At 39.3% G+C, this 22,071-nt stretch overlaps 1 protein-coding gene across 3 annotated transcripts in view; it reads right to left on the reverse strand.

Moving 5' to 3' along the window:
* Positions 1-3,937: 3,937 nt before the first annotated feature.
* The window catches only part of dync1i1 (dynein, cytoplasmic 1, intermediate chain 1), a 20,289-nt gene continuing 2,155 nt past the window's right edge, over positions 3,938-22,071 (reverse strand). Inside the window, exons 2-17 of one of the 3 annotated variants that reach the window (XM_053622217.1) lie at positions 20,834-20,944; positions 20,655-20,742; positions 19,699-19,756; positions 16,530-16,589; positions 16,317-16,432; positions 14,854-14,946; positions 14,603-14,765; positions 13,832-13,931; positions 12,704-12,829; positions 10,264-10,410; positions 9,567-9,680; positions 8,346-8,479; positions 8,117-8,261; positions 5,958-6,098; positions 5,558-5,683; positions 3,938-5,343 (exon numbers count right to left, since the gene is read on the reverse strand). In XM_053622217.1, coding sequence (XP_053478192.1) covers positions 5,251-5,343; positions 5,558-5,683; positions 5,958-6,098; positions 8,117-8,261; positions 8,346-8,479; positions 9,567-9,680; positions 10,264-10,410; positions 12,704-12,829; positions 13,832-13,931; positions 14,603-14,765; positions 14,854-14,946; positions 16,317-16,432; positions 16,530-16,589; positions 19,699-19,756; positions 20,655-20,742; positions 20,834-20,941 — 1,812 coding nt within the window. In that variant the 5' untranslated portion in view covers positions 20,942-20,944 and the 3' untranslated portion in view covers positions 3,938-5,250. Of the gene's footprint in view, positions 5,344-5,557; positions 5,684-5,957; positions 6,099-8,116; positions 8,262-8,345; positions 8,480-9,566; positions 9,681-10,263; positions 10,411-12,703; positions 12,830-13,831; positions 13,932-14,602; positions 14,766-14,853; positions 14,947-16,316; positions 16,433-16,529; positions 16,590-19,698; positions 19,790-20,654; positions 20,743-20,833; positions 20,945-22,071 lie in introns of all 3 variants that reach the window. The other 2 variants (XM_053622207.1, XM_053622225.1) reach the window with 2 other exon arrangements.

Here is a 22,071-nt window from a genome sequence, read left to right on the forward strand (position 1 = left end):
CATACCAAAGATTTTTAGGTGTGCTCTTATCCTGTAATGGTATAAGTAGATATACATTGTGTGCATAGTGCAAGTAGAGACTCCAGCAAGACTAGCAATAACAGTATAACTAAAAGAGAGAGCCAGGAAGGTAACACAGACATGAGGGCACCCTGTATAAAACTGCCAGCCACTCCACCATCACTGAACAGTGAGTGAACACACGGAGTGGGGGGCAAGGGGGTGTGCAGGGCGTTGTCAACAACATTCAAAGATCCATCCATCCATCCGTACATCTTCTATACCGCTTATCCAATGCCAATCCATCGCAGGGCAATTCAAAGATCCCAGTTTACCAAAATACTCTACTCATATGAACCTTCCCAGATCTACACCTATACCTAAGAAAAAAAAAAAAACTATTAATAAGAGGCTTGACTAAACAAATCCGTTTTCTGTCTAACCTTAAAGACTGAGACTGTGTCTGAGTCCCAAACACTAATTGGAAGGTTGTTACATAATGGGTGGGATTTTCAAGAGTAAGCTCTGCCCCCTGCTGTAGCCTTCATTATTCAAGATACCAACAAAGAGCCTGCACCTTTTGATCAAACTAGGCGTGACAGATCACAAAAGACCAAAAGTTTGCTCAGGTATTGCAGTGTGAGACCATTCAGTGCTTAATAACGCAAAAGTAGTATTTTATAATCAGTGTGAAATTTTACTGGGAGCCAATGCAGTGTGGATAAGATAGGGGCGATGTGTCATCAATCTTCTGGTTCTCGTAAGGACTCTGGCTGCTGCCTTATGCAGCTAACACCATGGGCTAACTGGAGCTTGTTTATGCACTTAATGGAACATCCAGGCAATAAGACATTACAATAATCTAACTTAGAGGTAACAAAAGCATGGCCTAAGTTCTATTTGGACAGGACTAGTTTTCCAGGGGGATGTTGGAGAAATTCGTGTATCGTGATAAGAATTATAACTCATACTTCATTTAGAAAACAAGTCCTGTCTGAATAGGATTCTAGTTTTTCTGCATCATGTATTAACATTACATTATATTTCTTATCTATGCAATATTTCTGAGAGAAGGCTATCCCAATATTATTATGTACATGAGCTTCAAATGAGAGACTGGAGTCAGCAATCACACCAAGTTCTTACTGCTGCACATGATGCAACTGAAAGGCCATCTAAAGTTGCTATGTAATTAAAAAAGCTCGCTTCTAGCTGTCTGTGGCCCCAGCAGAAGTACTTCTGTCTTGAATCAAGTAGGAAGAAGTAATTCATCATCCAGTGTCTAATGTAATTTACACATTCCTCAACTATATTAAGCTAGTGTCTCTCATCTGGCTTCGCAACATTTGACTTTGTGTCATCAGCATCACAGTGGAAGCTAATACCATGTTTACGAATAATTTTACCCAGAGGTAGCATATGTATAAAGAAAAAAGCAGTGGGTCTAAAACAGAGCCTTGTGATCCACCAAACCTTACCTTGCATAGAGAAGTCACCATTTACATTTACAAACCGATAACGATCGAATAAAACCTGAGCCAGAAGATGGTCGTTCCTTGAACTCTAACAACATTTTCTAGTCTATCTAGAAGAATAGTATGATCTATGGTGTCCTTAGGTCAAGCAACACAAGGAAAGAGATACAGCCCTCGTTTGAGGCCAGTAGTATGTTATTTACCACTTTAACCAGTGCTGTCTCAGTACTATGAGGCCTAAATCCTGACTCATAGATCTCATGGATGTTATTTCTATGCAAATATGAGCCCAACTACTGTACTACAACCTTTTCTAGGACTTTAGATATAAAAGGGAGGTTTGATATTGGCCTATAGTTGGATAGCTGACAGGCGTTTACGTCGGGTTTTTTAATCAGGGGTTTCATAACTGCTAGTTTAAAAGATTTAGGTACACAGCCAGTGCTAATGGAGGTATTGATTATTTTTAATAGGGGTTCAATAATTCTGGTAGTACTTGTTTGAAAAAATGTGTAGGCAAAGGATCTAGTATACAAGTTGACGCTTTTGGTGAGGTAATTAGTGAAATTTGTTTGGTCTCTTGAAAGGAAGTAAAGCATATGTAAGTATATTGCCATCTGCCTGGTCAGTTATCAACCTGTCTGACTTTAAATTAAGAGTCCGAATTTCGTAACTAATATTTTTAATTTTTTCATCAAGTGATTACTACCACATAGTGATGGCTTGTTCCTAGTCTTGCTCCTAGTTCATTTTGCTTCATTATTAATTAAGAATCTGGGATTATTTTTGTTATCTTCTATTAGGGCCCTGTGATGGATTGGCACCCTGTCCAGGGTGTACCCCGCCTCGTGCCCTATGCTCCCTGGGATAGGCTCCAGGTTTCCTTGTGACCCTGAAAAGGATAAAGCGGTATAGAAAATGGATGGATGGATGGATGGATCTTCTATTAGGGTAGAGAAGTATGGTGATTTAGCAGTGCTAAGAGCCTTTCTATAGCTAAGAAGTCTTTCCTTCCATGCAATTAGGAATACTAGTAATTTTGTTTGATGCCATGTTCATTCTAATTTCTGAGTGGTCTGTTTTAAGGTGCACATGTGATCATGTATACCATGGTGCTATTTTTTTTCTCTGTAATTATTTTTCTTTAAAGTCGGGCTACATTATCTAGAACGTAGCATTCAGTCAGAGCCCAATTAAACAAATGAGACAAACATATTATACTTGGTCATTTACTTATTGAAGAAAATTGTCCAATATTACATATTCGTGAGTGGTAAAATTATGTGAACCTTTGTTTTCAGTATCTCGTGCAGCAATAACTGCAACTAAGCATTGTTAGCACCAAGTGTTGATCAGTCCTGCACATCGGCTTGGAGGAATTTTAGCCCGTTCCTCGGGACAGAACAGCTTCAACTCTAGGATGTTGGTGGGTTTCCTCATATGAACTGCTTGCTTCAGGTCCTTCCACAACATTTCTACTGGATTAAGGTCAGGACTTTGACTCGGCCGTTCCAAAACATTCACTTTATTCTTCTTTAACCATTCTGTGGTAGAACGACTTGTGTGCTTAGGGTCATTGTCTTGCTGCATGACCCACTTTCTCTTGAGATTTACATCACGGACAGATGTCCTGAATTATTTATAATTCAGAATTCATTGTTCCATCAATGATGGCAAATCGTCCTGGCCCAGATGCAACAAAACTAGCCCAAGCCCTGATCCTACCACCACCATGGGATAAGGTTCTCATGCTGGAATGCAGTGTTCTCTCCAAACATAACACTTCTCATTTAAACCAAAAAGTTCTATTTTGGTCTCATTCGTCCACAAAACATTTTTCCAGTAGCCTTCTGGCTTATCTATGTAATCTTTAAACTGCAGATGGGCAGCAATGTTCTTTTTGGAGAGCAGTGACTTTCTCCTTGCAACCCTGCCATGCACATCACTGTTGTTCAGTGTTCTCCTGATGGTGGACTCATGAACATTAACATTAGCCAGTGTGAGAGAGACCTTTAGTTGCTTAGAAGTTACCCTGGTTCCTTTGTGACCGCACGGATTATTACACATCTTGCTCTTGGAGTGATCTTTGTTGGTCTTCACTCCTGGGGAGGGTGAGAATGATCTTGAATTTCCTCCATTTCTACACAATCTATCTGACTGTGGATTGGTGGAGTCCAGACTCTTTAGAGATGGTTTTGTAACCTTTTCCAGCGTGATGAGCATCAACAACTCTTTTTCTGAGGTCCTCAGAAATCTCCTTTGTTCATGCCATGATACACTTCCACAAACATGTGCTGTGAAACTCAGACTCTGATAGATTCCTGATCTTTAAATAAAACAGGGTGCTCACTCACACCCGATTGTCATTCTATTGATTGAAATCACTTGACTCTTATTTCAACTTCAAATTAGCTGTCAATTCTAGAGGTTCACATATACTTTTGCCACTCACAGATATGTAATATTGGATCATTTTCCTCAATAAATAAGTGACCGAGTATAATATTTTTGTCCCATTTGTTTAATTCGGCTCTCTTTGTCTACTTTTAGGACTCGTCGGAGAATCTGATGATGTTTTAGGTCATATTTATGCAGATATCTAGAAAAGTCTAAAGGGTTCACAAACTTTCAAGCACAACTGTATGCTATATTAGTATAAAGAACTTCACATCACATTCATTTCCAGGTTTTTTTTTTTTTTTTTTATAATATCATTAATAATTAATTGTGATGCCACTTCCTCTGCCATTTAGATGAGAGCGATGTATATAACTGTATCCATGAGGACTAGCTTCATTTAATGCTACATTCTCATTTGGTTTAATCCACATTTCTGTCACACACACTACATAAACCTCATCAGTATTAGTTTCATTTACCATAAGTGCTTTAGATGTATGAGATATATAATATTTAACAGTCCTAGACTCAGATCAAAGGTGCAGGCTGTGTACTCAATATGATCAAATTTTATGTTCATTAGATTACTAAAACAAACTTTCTGAGTATTTCTACACGTCTGTTTAGCTCGGGGAACAGACACAGTCTCAGTATGGTGGAACCTAAGGCAGCTAGCAGATGGTTGGTGTAGCCTGCTTGTCTGCTCCATGGCCCTGGATTGCCACCAACGAACAAGTCCGGTTTTGAGACTAATCAAACATATTACTGATATCAGTAACATTTGTATGGAAATGTTCTGCTTTGTTTTATTTTCAGTCATTTAAAATGACTACACTCGAGTCTTCCCAGAGTCTTTAAGGATGAATTGAACTTGATGAAAAAACACCGCACAGAGTTCTTTAACACCATCTTGATACTATCTTTAATAGCATTCCTAATACCAATACTTGCATTTGGTGATTTTATTATCATCATTATTATTATTATTATTATATGCTTATTATTAACTTTTTGCTCATATAATTTGGGATGGAAAATTTTTTACCCGGATTTTAAACACACTTTTCAAAAATGTTTTGTTCAGTAATGAATGAATATGTTTATGGATTCATCGATAAATATTTTAAATATGTAATTACATATAAAGAGCCTTTTCCTTTGTTCATGTTTAGTTTAAAAAAAAAAAAAAAAAAAAACAACAGGAATAGGGAAGACCAGTAACTAAAAGTTCAATTAACAATGGAACTTTAACAGTCAATTCTGTCATCTGTTCTAATAGCTTAGTATTACTGAACATATATATATATATATATATATATGTAAATAAATATGTGTGTGTGTGTTTTGCTTTTGTAGTACATATACAGGTACACTCTCAGCCAGTCACGTCTCCATCAGCATTTGCACGGATCTCCACGAGAACTTGTGCAAGTCGGCTCCAGTCCTCTGAATGTGGCACTGCCAATTGCTAAAAAAGTACAAAATACACAAACACAATAAACCTCAGTGAGTGAGGTGAAAGGACGTGTGTGCTACTGCTGATTCTTAAAGAACTGACCCACGGTGACAGTACAAGATTCCAGTACCTTGGTTGCTTTGACCCTTCGCTGCTTACTGGACAGCAACACTGTGTATGAATTATTATTAATTGTATTATTTTAGTTCAATTCCATTTGTATTACCTCTCCAACGTCATAGATCCAGACTCGACCCTCAGAATCACCTGCAGCTACTTCGCGACCTCCTGATGCCCATCTGACCCGGTTCAGAGCAAAAGAGCCCTCCACTGTCACACTTGCTGTAGGAACCTGATCAAGGGAATATGATCATTTGCTAATTGACAAATTGTTAATTTGATATTCGAAAGTTCATAACTGGCCTTAAATGAACTAAATTATTGAACTCAATGTAACACATGTTGTCCATGTGTTCCTAAATTGTTAAATAATAACCACAATGAAACGGTAGCATTAGCATAATATAGAATATTTAGTAACGTGTTTTTTTTTTCCCCCCACACTACTAGCTTTTTCGAGTGTGTAGTTTAAGCTAGAAATTTCTGATAAACCTAACCTTGCTTACCTCTTTGTCCTTATTAAGGTTCCAAATGTCAAGGCGACCTATTCCATCCACTGTAGCAAAGACAGCAGGGTGCACAGGAGACCACATGACGTCATAGACGTAGTCAACACTGTCCTCAAAAGAGTAGAGCGGTTTGTTATGCTGTGTGTAAAGAACAGACACGACAAGGAAATTATAATACACTAAGCCGTGTAACGTACGTACAACATAGGGACAAAATAATCCAACGGGGAAAAGCACATAATAATAACAATGAATGACCTTTTCCACATGCTTGTGTCTTTTACCGCGCCACTTCCTAATGTTGAAAATCAATGGCTAAAATGACAACCTCAATTGGAACACGAACTGCAGCAGCCTGGTGAAAAAGGCTCACTAACGGCTGTACTTTCTGAGGAGGCTTAAACGGTCTGGATTTTGAACTACAGTCCATACATATTTTTATAAGTGTGTGGTGGAGAGCATCCTCACCTCATGTGTTACAGTATGGTATGGGAACTGCTCTGTTGCATATAAGAAGGCCCTGCAGCGTGTGGTTAAGTCGGCAGAGAAGATTATTGGATGCAGTCTCCCGGTAATCAGTGACACATACATCAGCAGATGCAGGAGTAGGGCCTCCAGCATTATGAAGGACTCCTCCCACCCTGCCAACAGACTATTTGTCCTTCTCCCCTCAGGCAGGAGGCTGCGCAGCATCAGAACTAGGACGACCAGGTTAAAAAACAGCTTCTTTCCAGAAGCTGTTAGACTCTGCCACACATCAGAACTGATAAACTGAACCTTTTTTTCATGTCTTTTGCTATGCTGCTAATTTCTCAGGTTTTATTGCGTATATATATGTGTGCATGATTGGGTATTTGTGTTTATTTATTTATGAGTGGGTTAGCTGTTATTACTTGTGAGTGGTTTTAACCGGACCTTTCGTACTTCGTTTCGTTCCAGTCCACGTACACGTGTTGGAATGACAAGAAAAATCCTTGAATCCTTGAAATGGCTGGTTTTCTAATAGTAATCCATAACTTTTGGGAAAATTGTGTTTGTTGCTTTCTAGCTACTAATTACAGTGCTGCAAACTCTTTTCAGGAGACAGTAGCTAACACATGCACAAAAAGTCACTAGAATTTGCCAGATGACCTCACAGACACATTTACTTCTCCAATATGTGGTCCCCAGCTTTTTAAGGGACGAAAGGTAATTGGGCAAACTAACAGAAATTAGATGTTAATTTTTAATACTTGGTTGGGTATACCAATGGTTGTATCTGTCATGTCCACACTGGAATATACGTCCAACTACACTACCCATAACACGATGCCGCCTACAAACATGGCCACCATCACTCATCACTGGATTATTCAAGATTTTTTTTTTTGTCTTTTGTGCTTTGCTGGGCCCTTTATTTTTGTGCTGCTGCTGCTTTTGGTGTTTTTGTATTTGGAATTTTTTTACATTTTGGGGGCCTCTAGCTGGTTTGGAGATATTTTTTGGAATTGAAACTATTGCGCTCCTTCTCTGGAACTGGGCGTACTGATTTTCTTGAGACATGGTTTCTTTAGCTAAATGCCTATTGTAAATATTGTAAATATTTTCACTTTTGGGGGCTAAAAGATACTCACCTGTGAGTATAAGAATCGTCTGCAATATCTCTGTTCAACATAGATCAACTTATTGAGTTGAGTGCATCAATTAACAGTGGCCCAAATTGTTTTAGTAGCTGTTGATCATGAATCTTACAGGAATAACACACACACACACACACACACACACACACACACACGGCCATGGAACAGCTGAGCAGCCAATTGTCCAATTACTTTTGATCCCTTAAAAAGGGGATGACCGCAGAGAAAAAGTGCTGTAATTCCTACACTGTTCACCTGATTTGGATGTAAATACACCAAATTAAAGTTGAAAGTCTACACTTTGAGTTCAATAGTACATTTAATGTAACGTTATTCACACATTGTTCAATTAACTGGTTCTGGAAAATATCAGATTTGTCTGAGACCAAATACGCCCAAATACACTCAGCTGTGGCAGCGTGGCGATGATGAAGCCTGACCTGCTGATCAGCATCCCAGCAGCTTAACCACTGAGCTGCCCTTATAAATTACATCAATATTTGACAGACTGGAAAGATAAAAAAAAACAACTCGTACTTTAGTTGACCACAGTTTGGCAGTCCAGTCAAAGGATGAGGTGGTGAAGAGGTTGGAGAAATCAATGGGGCCCACAGCATTATGGCAGCTGATGCCAGTCACTGGTCCTTGGTGGCCCTCAAACATCTCACTAATACCAGCCTTACTATATAGACAAAAGACAAGCACAGGGTCAAGGAAATGCAATATCTTATGGAACTCACATGGCAGGACATCTGAATACACTCACCTGCCGTGCCGTGAGGCCGTGTACACTGTCCCTTCTTCACTTCCCACCACAAAGTTATTCACATCACCAACAGGAAAAGCCATTCCAGTCACAGCTACAACCTTGGACTTGTTATAGTACAGTTCCATACTATCCTGTGAATGAATAATAATAAAAAAGTTTCTGTATCCTCACAGAAATGCTATGATTCCTTAAAAGACAAGACTTCATTTACAGCATCAGCGTACGGATGTACAGTACACAGTGGTGATAAATGAAAGGGAAGAAAAAAAAAAAACCATAAAAATGTTTTAGTAAGATTTTGAGTCACCACAAACCACCAGAACAGCTTCAATGCATCGATGTACATGTATCTACAACTGTACAGGAGAGGTGAATACCATTCTTCCCAAAGATATTCACTTAGTTGTTGTTTTGATGATGGTGTTACCGAGCGCTGTCTAATATGTCGCTCCAAAATCTCCCAGAGGTGTTTAACTGGGCTGAGATTTGTTGAGTGCATATGATTTACATCATTTTCATCCTCATCAAACTGCTCAGTGTGCTCTCGTGCCCTGTGGATGGGGACACTGTCATCCTGAAAGACACCGGTGACATTTACTGCTAAGGGAAGTGAACCCAAACCATGCCAGCAAAATAGCCCTCACAGTGTAACAACCACCCGTTTTTTTTTCTTTGTCACCTGTATGTATGAACAGCATCATCAACTTCATAGCAGCCTCAACAAGCTAAGTATTGTCTCTAATTCAGCCTTTAGATGCATGCAGGGTTGATCCTACATCTCTCCACTTGCCTATGTTTTTTACTTAACTGTGTCATGTCAACGTTGAATTCAATATCAGACTCCATTTCCCAGAATGCACCTCCGCCTACAAACATGGAATTCCCGGACTCCAACTCCCAGTTCGCACACTCAAGTTCACCCGACTGCCTTAACACCTGGACTCAATCACCACCACACATTACATAAGCACGCTCTCAACACAAACGCTTTGCGAAGTATTCATTCAGCTCTGTTCATCATCTGACATACCGGGCCTTTGTTCATGTTTGCTAGTTCTGGTTTTGACCCATGTTCGCCTTCTCGTGTTCTTCTTTGAAAGCCGGTTTGTATTCCGATTTTGACGTTGATATTGTGACTTGGATGTATTCGTGCTTGCCAGTCCTCACTGTTAATAAACACGTTCACCGCAACACACGTTATAATTTTTGTCTTTTTACCTGTGGCTGAGAGAGCATATCTAAACTCCAGGAGCACATCTTGCCATCTGTGGACACGGTAATCAGACTGTTGGCGTTTTGGGTTCCCACCACGTTTACGCTGGACACGGGATGCTGCAGAAAACAAAATGATGATGAAACACTTTGTAAGCAGGAATGATGAACAGTGATCAAACATGCTGCAATGTCAATGTAGACATTGACTTACTACTAGAGTAGTAGTAAGTCAAGGTGGTATAATTCTGAAGATGTCTGGCCAATCATCTGAGCAGGTTCATCAATTCTGCACTGAAACATCTGGAGCATCTGGAGATGGTGCAACTGCAACTGGTGCATCTGGAGCCTATACCAGGTAGGTATACCTTGGCTGGGATGCCAATCTATCACACGTTAATAACACACGTGTTCACACACTCGTTCACACCCAGGCGCAAGTCAGAATCACCATTTCATCTCTCAGCATGTTTCTGTGAGGTGGAGGAAACCACCTGGACATGGACATGAGGAGAACAAGCAGAACCTCCACACAGACAGTACTCTGATCTCAGGCTTGAACTGTGGACCCTGGACCTGTGAGGTGGCAATGCTACACACGGCCACATGGTCCTGCCTTGAAGATCATAAAACCAGTCTGGACGCAAAAATCACAGATATTTTGCAAATGTAAATGCACTATATTATAGTAGTATGTTCTTACAGTATGAGCAGCAGCAGATAAAGGTGTCCTTTGTACTGGAGTTCTCCTGGGGCTCCGATTGTCCCACAATGCTATCTGGCCAGAGTAAGTGCCCCCAACGATGAGGTTTGGATGAAACTGTGCGAAACCCACTGACATCACAGAGGACTGCGGGGAGAGATATTCGAGGTAGATATTTCAACATGGTTACATATTCACAAGAATTCACATGAGAAGTGAATTTTTAAAGTCTCAAACAATGAAACTTATGAGACATTCCATGTAATGTTGTGTTGGATGCTTTTGACATACACTGCAATACAATGCAGCTTTGTGCAGAAAATGGATGAGGCAATGCCTATTATATAAGTAAATTCAAGGTCATATTTATTATTAGAAGGGAGCGTAAATAGGGGGAGAGAGGGGAAGAGACAAATGGGCTAATTTCATTACTGCTGCTATTCAGGGAGAACACAAACAAAGACTGACCTTAGTGTGCCTCAGCTAACTGGTCTGCATTTCAGTATTAATCCTGGATACTGCTTGGATACTAACTAAATTAAAAGGCCTGCTCACTACAAATACTGGCACTTCCTAATGGACCTGGCATTAAAAACAGTTCTTGTTATTATGAAAATGCTTTAGTATCAGGTTACCAGTCATGATTCATCCTTCTACATACAATCATGTGAAAAATATAAGTACACTCCATGGAAATTGTTGGTAAACATTTGAAACAGTGCCTATTAATAACGTTGATATACTTGAACAAAACCACAAGGACAATTACCTTTTTCAATCATTTATTCAACAGAAATATCAATAGATGTGAGATTCTTCTGTGGAAAAAGTATGTACACCCTTGGCCTCAGAAGCTAGTTTTGCCCCCTTTAGCAGAAACAACTTCTTGTAGGTGTTTTGCATAATTGTCCACCAGGTTGCTGGAATTTTTGACCATTCTTCCATGCAATATTCTTTCAGCTGCATGATGTTTGAGGGTTTTCTTGCACGTTCTGCCCGTTTCAAATCCCCCCCCCACAACATTTCAATGGGATTCAAATCCAGGCTTTGACTAGGCCATTCCGTAACCCTCCATTTCTTCTTTTTGAGCCTTAGTGGATTTGCTCGTGTGCTTAAGATCATTATCCTGTTGAAAGGTCCACTTTCAGTTCAACTTCAACTTTCGGACAGATGACATCACATTATCATATCAAGTTTGATATGATGCAGAATTCATAGTTAATGAGTCTTTATTGGTCACATATACATTACAGCACATCTTCACATATCCCAGCATGTTAAGAACTAGGGGTCAGAGCGCAGGGTCAGCCCTGGAGCAGAGAGGGTAAAGGGCCTTGGCCAACAGTGGCAACTTGGCAGTGCTGGGGCTTGAACCCCCGACCTTCCAATCAGTAACCCAGACCCTTATCTACTAAGCCACCACTGCCCATAGTTGAATCAATGAATGCAAGCTATACAGTCCCTGAGGCAGGGAAGCAACTCCAAACCATAACATTTCCACCACCGTGCTTCACAGTTGGTATGAGGTGCTTCTCCTGAAAAGCTGTCTTTGGTCTGTGCCAAACATGTCTGCTGTTACTGTGGCCAAACAACTCTTGATTTGTCTGTCCAGAGCACATTATTTCAAAAGGTCTGGTCTTTGCCTATATGCTCATTGGCAAACTGTAGTCCTGCAAAGGCTTTTTCCTGGCTCGCCTCCCATGCAGGTCAAATTTGTGCAATCTCTTTCTGATTGTAGAAACATGCACTTTGACACCAACAGTTGCAAGACTTACTAACAGATACTGTGATGAAATTTTGGGGATCTTGGAGGCTACTTTTTGCATCAGATGGTCTGCTCTTGGGCCGAATTTGCTGGGACGGCCAGTCCTGGACTAATTGGCAGTCGTTAGAAATCTGTGCCACTTGTAGATTATTTTCCTCACAGTGGAATGATGTGTTTCAAATAATACGGTGATCTTTTTAAATCCCTTGCCAGACACATAGGCATCCACAATCTCTTTCTAGAATTCTTTAGATCTTGGCATGATGACAGCACACACCTCAATAACAAAGGAACACCAGACACCAGATATGAGAGTGGTATTAATAAGATCGGTTCCACCTGCACTCCCTAAGCAGGTTCTAATCACTGGCACCCGATCTCGAACACCTGATTGTAATTTTATGGATTTGAAGGTGTGATAAACATAGGGGTGTACTTACTTTTACCATGTGACTGATCTGTAGTTTGTTAATTATGAAAATTACTACAAAATGTTAATTTTATGTGTCATTTGACAGAGTGTATCACCTTTATTAATAGACACCATTTCAAAAAATATTTGCTTGTCCAAATATGTCAAAAAAGCCAACAATTTCCATGGGGTGTACTTATTTTTTCACATGGCTGTAAGCGTTTATTAGACATTAGGGCCAACAAGCAAAAAATTATTCTGACCTGACAGTGAAATATGTATTCTGGGATTGTCTTCTTAAACTTCATGTTCCACAGCAGCACAACTCCATCTGGTTCCTGTGGTGCGTGTTCATTGGCATTGTATGAAGCCATCAGCAATTCAGAGTACTGAGAAGAAGGTATTAAAAACATGAATACAATAATATTAAAACAATAAACAATCAACTCTGTGGTATTAAATGCAGAGGTCAGTTTACCAACTTCACAATACAACTGTGGTGTCAAAAGAGTTTTATTCTACTCGGATTGTATCTAATCAGAGAAGTACCTAGCTTCCTCACTTCAGGTTCCAGAAACTTTCACTTCCATGCAGTGAAATCAAACATGACAAATGTTCTAATCAGCACAAGAATAAAAATGATCCTCATGTATAAGAATAATGTCAGCATAACGTTGCTTGGAAGTAAGTTATAAGTTACAGTAAGTTACTTCAAGGGAGATCCAGCCCAGTCCACTTGATGAAGATTTAGTTTAGAAATCACTTATGCATGCTGTCAAACTCAGTCTACAAATGCAACAGTCCAAAAAATGGAAAGATTTGAAATCACTTTTACGCCATTCACAACTTTATCCTGTTTTACTCCTGAGCTAATATGGAAGTAATTGGAAATATTCCGATAATGTCTTAAAATTAATCGTTTTTCTGCTCAAGAAGACTACATTAGAAATGTGTTGCACAAAACAAGGGGGTGCAGACGACTGCTAAGTGATTCCCTAGTTTCTTGGGTAAAATCCATCCGTCCATCCATCTTTTCTACTGCTTATCCTACACAGGGTCGCCGGGAGCCTGGAGCTTTATCCCAGGGAACTCAGGGCACAAGGCGGAGGACACCCTGGATAAGGTGCCAACCCATCGCAGGGCACAATCTCACACACACACACACACACACACTCACATACCCATTCACACACTATGGACAATTTAGAGCCTACAACGCATGTCTGGACTGGGGGAGGAAACCCATGAAGCATAGGGAGAACATGCAAACTCCACACGCACAGAGTGGAGGCGGGAAAGTATGTTGCAACAGCAAGTGTGCTGTTAGAATTGTTATAATTACGTTCACTATCACAGAGAGCTCTATCAGCTCTATCAGACCACCTCCTTACCTGCGGTGACCAATCCAGACAGGTGACGACTCGATGTTTGGACCACTGTTCGTCATAGAATTGTTGGTTGAAGGACAGATTTAAACCAGCTTGTGTGTCTCTAATGATCAAATATGTTAACTTTGTATTAGTTTAATGTAATAACATTAGCGTATAAATAACAGCCAGTTAACAGAAAGAGATACACAATAAAAAAAAAACAGAAATGAAAATAATACAATGTTATAAATGAATAAATAAAATGTATTCGCTGCCTTTCGACATATAATTTCTTTCCAGTTCATGCATGATAAAATGAGCTTTAATTTCTTATCTATGAGCTATAAATGATATACCTAAAAGGTGGACCAACAGCAAGTGTACGCAGTGTATAAAACCCAAACCCTCACCTGATGCATGTATGCAGGCACACACACACACACACACACACACAACCATGTCATTATTACTGCTGTGCTGAGAATGATCCACCACCTAGATAACATCTGCTTAGTAGTGGTCCTATGGTGGTTCCTTTCTATTGGTGGAAGTGTTGGCATAGTAACAGACACATTACAGTCACTAACTGTATATAAAAATGCATTTAAATATCAAATATAAAGATAAATTATGCATTGAAATATTTAATATCTGGTTTTCCTTTTCAATATCAGCAGACCTCCTGTTAAAATGAACACAACGAGAATGATCATTTTAATATACAGTATGTGAATGTGTCTCATATCCAGTGTACACTGATTAAATCGTTGCTCTAATGAGAAATGCCCTGACCCCTCTCTGTCTTCCATGTCACGTCCGCTGTAGTCAAAGAAAATATCCAGGTCCTCAGCTAGAGTTCGCTCCACCAGCCGAATGCTACGGTCAAAGAAGATCAGGAAATCTTCTGATTGGACAATCTGCTGCTTCTCTTCCTCTGTGAGCTCTTTAGGATGTTCTACAAAACACAACTGCATTCGTGAGCATAACATAACGTTTAGGTAATCATTTTGTAATAAAGTATTGTAATGTAAAGTCATAATTACCTTGCATGGTCTCTTGATTGTCCGTCACCAGATGTTCTTCAGATTGAGGTTTGGGTTGGACCACAGGGAGTTCTTCATCCTCCTTCTCTTCTTCTGTGGAGAATAGGAGAGAGAGCGATTTTATAAGTGTGTAGGGATTTGTGCTGAGTGTAAAGTCTTAGGAATAAAATCTCTATAACCAAATGTTATTTCTATTCAGATTATATATAACATTTTGATTGTATACAAACAATGAAACAATGCTGTTTATTATATATATATATATATATATATATATATATATATATATATATATATATATATATATATATATATATATACACACACACACACACACACACACACAGTATAAACCTTTACTCAAAATGAATTTCTTAAAACTCCAAAACCCAACAGTTTTTGGAGTAAGGTTACAAGTGGGACCAAGCAATGGTGGTAGTGTGCCAAAGTCCCATTTTAAAATCCAGTCAGATGAAGTAATGGATTCTTTTCATCGTGCGTTGTATGAAATGCTCACGCAGAGTCTCTTAATTTCATTAACAGTATGGTTTAAACGTGGAAAACAGCGTTTAGACTGGCTGAGACACTCATGGATTCATTTAAACCAAAAAACGTTCAGGATGTGATGCAAGATATCAGATGGAATGACCTGAGATTTTATCTTCTCGATCTGGCTGCCACGTACAGTCTGATCTATGTGTAAACTATTTTAGCCCTTATATGCTCAGTTACATGCAATTCATTAGACACAATAAAGGCCAGAGAGCTAAATGACTTTTCACAATCCTTTTAAGAGGCAGAATAGTGAAAATATGAGGCGGCGTAAGGAAGTGTTAAGAATTCGTTTAAAAGGCGGTGTTTAAAGTTTTAGTCAGTGACAAGGGAAAGGAATCTATACTTCCTGCTACATTTAAAAACAGTGACAAAAACAGCATCATAAAAACCGACTGTTAAATAAATAATTGCACGCAGTATTAATATTATTCACAATAAACAATACTTTCTCCGTGCAATGTAGTCTGTTAACAATAAGCCTTTGTTTGCTGAACAACATACTGGGCAAAGATTCGTTTATTCCATAGATAGAACATCGGCTTAAGTGTATTGGTTTAAAACCTCATGCATTACTACAGAATTCAATAACGGTGGTGCGGTCACAGGTGCACATTTATAGAGGATCGTCCAGTCGGATTTTAGAACCGAAACTCTGTTTTGTAATAGATCATTTGCTTTGCTGTAAATTAATTATTGTAGGTTCAATTGTTTCATTACCCCAAAATAGTTCACAATTGAGCTAATAAAACAATGCTAGGAAAAATTGATACAAACTCTACAACAGGAATTAGGAGAAAGGGTTTAGGGTTAGTTAGGGGTTAGAGCTATGGTTAGGCGGGGGTTAGGGTAGGATGAAAGCCCAGGTGAAAACGCTGAATGCTGGTGGTTGACACTGTATTGAGTTTTACCTTCAGACAGATTTGGTGCTACTGGAGTCTGGGTCTCTTTACAGTACGTCACCAGTTTCTTGGGTATGTAATCAATCTGTACAATCTCTGATGTTTCAAGTCTCTTCATTACGCACCTGAGAAGAAAAATAAACCCAGCAGGAAGATCTATCATTTCAGATTGAAGATTAATAACCTGGTCAAAGGTTTAATGCTGTGACTTTAAAATCTCACCTGTGCTCTGCGTCTGCTAGGAGCTGAAGAGCTGAGGGGTCCATGTCCCACTGCAGCGTCCTGAACGCACCAGCACAAGGTGAGGATTTTGTAATCATACAGTCAGACAGGATGGAGTCACATACTGTATGCTTCACACACAGATAAATCCAATGCTACTGACACTACAGAGCAATGAATCAGTCAGCACTAGGTCTTGCTAAATAAAAGACAAAAAGGGGCAGTGGTGGCTCAATGTTTAAGGCTCTGGTTTACATTTACATTTGTGGCATTTGGCAGATGCCCTTATCCAGAGCGACTTACATTTATATATCTGAGCAGTTGAGGGTTAAGGGTCCAACAGTGGTGGCTTGGGGTTTGGACTCATCACCTTCCAATCAGTAGCCCAACATCTTAACCACCAAGCTACCACTGCCCTAGTTACTGGGGTACTGATCAGAAGGTTGGGGGTTCAAGCCCCAGCACCGCTAAGCTGCCACAGTTGGGCCCTTGAGCACGGCCCCTTAACCTGAACCCTCTCTGCTCCAGGGGCTGACCCTGTGCTCTGACCCTAACTTCCTAACAAGCTGAGATATGCAAAGAAAATAATTTCACTGTAATGTGTATGTGACAAATAAAGCCTTCTTCTTCTTCTTCTAATATCTATCCATTGACTCTGCTCTGAGTGCTCAGGACTATTAAAGGTACCAGTTAAACACCATAGCCTGAGTTTTGACAACTGACAATGATGTTTTTATATTTTTAACTTTTCAGCATAGCTTAGACTACTTAAAACTATAGTATGCTTTGTGTGTAGGCTAGACATGAAATCTGCCGAGCTACCATGGCACGGTAGCCATGGTACCCCATCCTCCAAGCACTTTTCTCCAACTTGGCTTAACTAGTTCAATTTTCGCTTTCAAGTTCAAGCTTTATAGTTAAATGTTTTCAGAGTGCATGAGAAAGAATGAAATTCTTCTGCTACACTCGCACAGTTGACATGATGCATACCAACAAGCGTACAGAGACGGGAAAGTGGGGAGAGATGTCATACAGTCAGACAGGATGGAGTCACATACTGTATGCTCCACACGCAGATAAATCCGATGGTACCGACACGATAACGCAGTGGATCATTCAGTACTAGGTCTAACTAAATAAAGGACAAAAAGGGGCTGCCACTGTTGGGCACTTGAGCAAGGCCCTTAACCCTCCCTGATCCAGGGGCGCCGTATCATGGCTGACCCTGCGCTCTGACTCCAACTTCCTAAGAACCTGGGATATGCTAAGAAAATAATTTCACTGTGCTGTAATGTATATGAGACAAATAAAGGCTTCCTCTTCTTCATCTATTCACTGAGAAAGAACGAAATTCTTCTGCTACACCTGCACAGCTGACATAATGCAGGAGACAGGAACGTGAGGAGAGATTTCATATGGGTGGGAGGAAAAAGCACTGCATAAGTCAGATTGTACATGTAATGAATAATGCAACCTGACTGACATGCGTTAATATGACAAGTGTAAACTGGGTAGTAAAAATATTTAAAAGGCTTTGTCAATTTAAAAATAGTGCAGTGCAAGCAATTACACAACAATATGAGGATGATTAAAAACAACAGCTGTTTACTGTGCAAAAAGATGCATAGGAGGTAGGTTTAAGGTGAGGTCGTGCAGGATGCTATATGTGAATGGTTCAGTCTGGTGAGGAATTAAAAAACCCGTGTCAATTCAATGCCATGTTACTAGAACTATACTATCATCTATATTAGTGCGCTCCACCAACATCATCAACACACCAATTGAGGGAGGGTTTTTTTTTGGAAGAATGGTGTCCATCCTGCCAAACTGTGGAAAACAAACCAGAAAAAACAACCCACTTTACTGGGTTGCCAGTAAAGTGTTGTAAAATTTACAGTAAACAATTGCAAAACGTATGAATGGGTGTGTGAGTGTGTATGTGATTGTGCCCTGCGATGGATTGGCACCCTGCCCAGGGTGTACCCCGCCTTGTGCCCAATGCTTCCTGGGATAGGCTCCAGGTTCCCCGTGACCCTGAAAAGGAGTAAGCGGTAGAAGATGGATGGATGGATGGACAATTGCAAAACATATTTACAGTACAGTACTCTAATATTGTACCTAGTATAAAATAACGCATAACCCAGTACATTTGCTGATTTGTCCAAGGCAGGATCCAACTGAGATGAAGGTCTTGCTCAAGGAGCCAACCATGACAGTTTTGGCGATTTAAACACCAAACGTTTAATCTGCAACTCAAAGCCTTATCCACTGAATCACCACAACTAGCTCAACTAGCACCTATTGATTCAACCAGACTGACTACTGAATTAATAGCACTAAAAGATTGCATTGAATCAATGAGAGCTAGTTATGCAAGTTGTGGTAGCTCAGCGGTTAAGGGGTTCGAGGGTTGTGTATTTAAATCCCAGCATTGCTTACTTACCATGGCTGAGTCCTTGAGCAAGACCCTTAGTCTTTCAGCTCAATTGTGTCCTGCTTCAGCCAAATAAGCAAATGTACTGATTTGTGTGTTATTTTATAGTAGGTAGGCTATTATTTCCTGTAAATGTGTTTTACAGTTCCATCCATCCATCCATTTTCTATACCGATTATCCTACTGGGTCGCAGTGAACCTGGAGCCTATCCTAGGGAGCATGGGGCGCAAGGCAGGGTACACCCTGGACAGGGTGCCAATCCATCGCAGGGCACAATCACATACACACTCATACACCAATTCATACACTACGGACACGCCAATCAGACTACCATGCATGTCTTTGGACTGGGGGAGGAAACCGGAGTACCCGGAGGAAACCCGCGCAGCACGGGGAGAACATGCAAACTCCACACACACACAGGACCACGGCGATAATCGAACCCCCGACCCTGGAGATGTTTTACAGTTGTTTACTCAGTTTGCCAGAAAATTACTCTAAAATCTACAGTACATTTTTTTTTTTTTTTACAGTGCATCTCAATTCCAGAGACTTGTGCAGTCTATGCCAAGATACATGAAGCATGTTGTATGATGTGGGTTCAGCACGTGCTATTGAAAATGTAGTTTTAAGGTAAATATAAAATGACCACTATAGTAAATAGTGTATAGTCTTAATTCAACCTGGAGTTTCAACCCGGAAGACTTCCTATGAGTGTTCTAACACATTCGTACCTAGCCATGGTTCCTCCCTCCACTGACTCCTGGCTCCCGTTCTCACTGGAAGCGCTCACTGATTGCGAAGAGGGAGACATAGGGGTTGGGACTAAATAATGAAAATAACAGGTATCCCATGTTAAAAGATGGAGTGGCTGCACTGGAGCCCAGAACAGGCCCAAAGTGGCAAAACAAAATTAATAAAAACGGATCAGAATGGTTAAATTAAAGAGGACAGAAAAAAAGAAAAAGAAAAACAAGAGAAATGGTTATAATTATCATCATTTCTGACATGTATTGAGAATTTGTTACATAGATATCTTATATATATACTGTATCTTTTTATATAATGTTGCCCATGATATTCCATCCCATACAGATTATCTTTCTGGAAGTCTTTTGTATTTCCAACAGTGGAAATGAAATGTAGCTACACTGTTGATTAATGACATATTTGATCATATTACAGACACCATTGTACATCCACAAAGTTAAATGGGTTGTTCACAAATGCCGGAGTAGCTCCGGTGTCCCATCTGCTTTACCATAATCGTGCATGATTACACATAACTCATATGAGTTTTGATTAGTAATTTGTGAAGATAAATTATTTTTAAAAAATTCATAATCTCAAACAGCTTATTTAATACTGACAAGAGGTACTAAATCGGCTGGTGAAGTTTAGACCACGTTTTGAAGGCTATCGATTCACAGCTTTGAGATTAACCAGTGTAACAGGACATACCAGATCTGAGAAAAACATTATTCTCATTATTTACAGGACTCTGACCTACCATTCTTATAGCACACATATAGTGAAGTATACTATATATCAATAAAGGGAAATACACTCTTCCCATCATTTTTATAGAAATGGGATGAACGAGAATTTTGAACAGGATGTGGATGTTATTAGAGATGAGATATCTTCTCATCTCTAGCATGCAGGTTTGAAATTCATATAAGTTAAATACCTAAAGGCGGTTCTTGAGAGATTTCGCTTTTCTTTCTGTCCAAGTCTGAGTCGTCTGATGCACACTCTGCCATTTGCTGTACCTCAGACTAAAACAAAAACAAAGGGTCTTGATTAAAATTGGGTATAAGGAACAAATAAGATGCCGAAAAAAAAACTGGAAAAAAAAATAGTATTCACCTCTTTCTTTTTTCTTTCTTCTGCTTTTCTTCTTTTTTCTTCATGCATCTCAGCAACAAGCTGTTTTGTGCGCTCCAATTTGGCTTTAATGTTGCGTGTGTCAGACATCTTCTGTTCATACAGAATGTGCACAGGTCAGTTCTGTGTAAACACGATCACATTTCCTTCCATTCATTTTCTGTACCGCTTATCCTACACACGGTGGCAGGGAGCCTGGAGAATTATCCCAGGGGACTCGGGGCACATTCACACACACATTCACACTCTACAGACAGTTTGGAAATGCCAATTAGTCTACAACGTGTGTCTTTGGACTGGGGGAGGAAAGCGAAGTACCTGGAGGAAACCCTCGAAGCATGGGGAGAACGTGCAGGCTCCGTGCACACAGGGTGGAGGTGGGAATCGACCCCAAACCCTCGAGGTGCGAGGCAACCATGCTAAACACTAAGTTATTTATTTTTTTTTTAATTATATTAAATTGTATTACTTTTTACATCTATTATTATAATTATTATTGTTATTATTATTATTAGTAGTAGTAGTATTGTTATTATAATTACTGTTGTTGTTATACTTGCTATTATTATTATTATTATTATTATTATTATTATTATTATTATAATAACTCAAACAGCAAACAGATAGTAGTCATTTAAATCCCCATTTATCAGGAGTGATATTTGATCTGGAGTAATACAAAAAAAAAAACATTAAAATTTAACAATGATTAATGTTTCAATAGGACATAAGACACTTTTACACGTCCTACAGATATGGCAGGTGGTAATGAGAGACATCTGTATTTGTCCAAGCAGATTAAGTCTGCTTCAGTCATTTAATAATTCTAAATAAAGACTTATGGATGAACAAATCACATTTGAATATCATTTTAATATTTGTTTTAAATCTAGTGTGAGTCAAACAAGAAAAAATAAATAAATAAATAAATAAAAAACCAAAAAAACATACCAATTACTGGCCATGACTTTTAGATTGCATTAAATAAATATTAAATAAAGAAGTGAAATAGAAAGAAATGCATTCCAAATATAAATGGAGCTCTAGCAGGCTTTTGTTATTGTGAACTGCAGTGTATAATCTTTTCAAGAAACCTCTTCTTCCAAGTAATTATAGTTTGTTTTCGATATTGTGCCTACAATAATAATAATTATAATAATAATAATAATTACTAAAACTCCTACTATTACTAATAACAATGCTACTACTAATAATAATAA

Source organism: Ictalurus furcatus, chromosome 1 (genome assembly GCF_023375685.1).
Source record: "Ictalurus furcatus strain D&B chromosome 1, Billie_1.0, whole genome shotgun sequence".
NCBI classification, from domain to species: domain Eukaryota; kingdom Metazoa; phylum Chordata; class Actinopteri; order Siluriformes; family Ictaluridae; genus Ictalurus; species Ictalurus furcatus.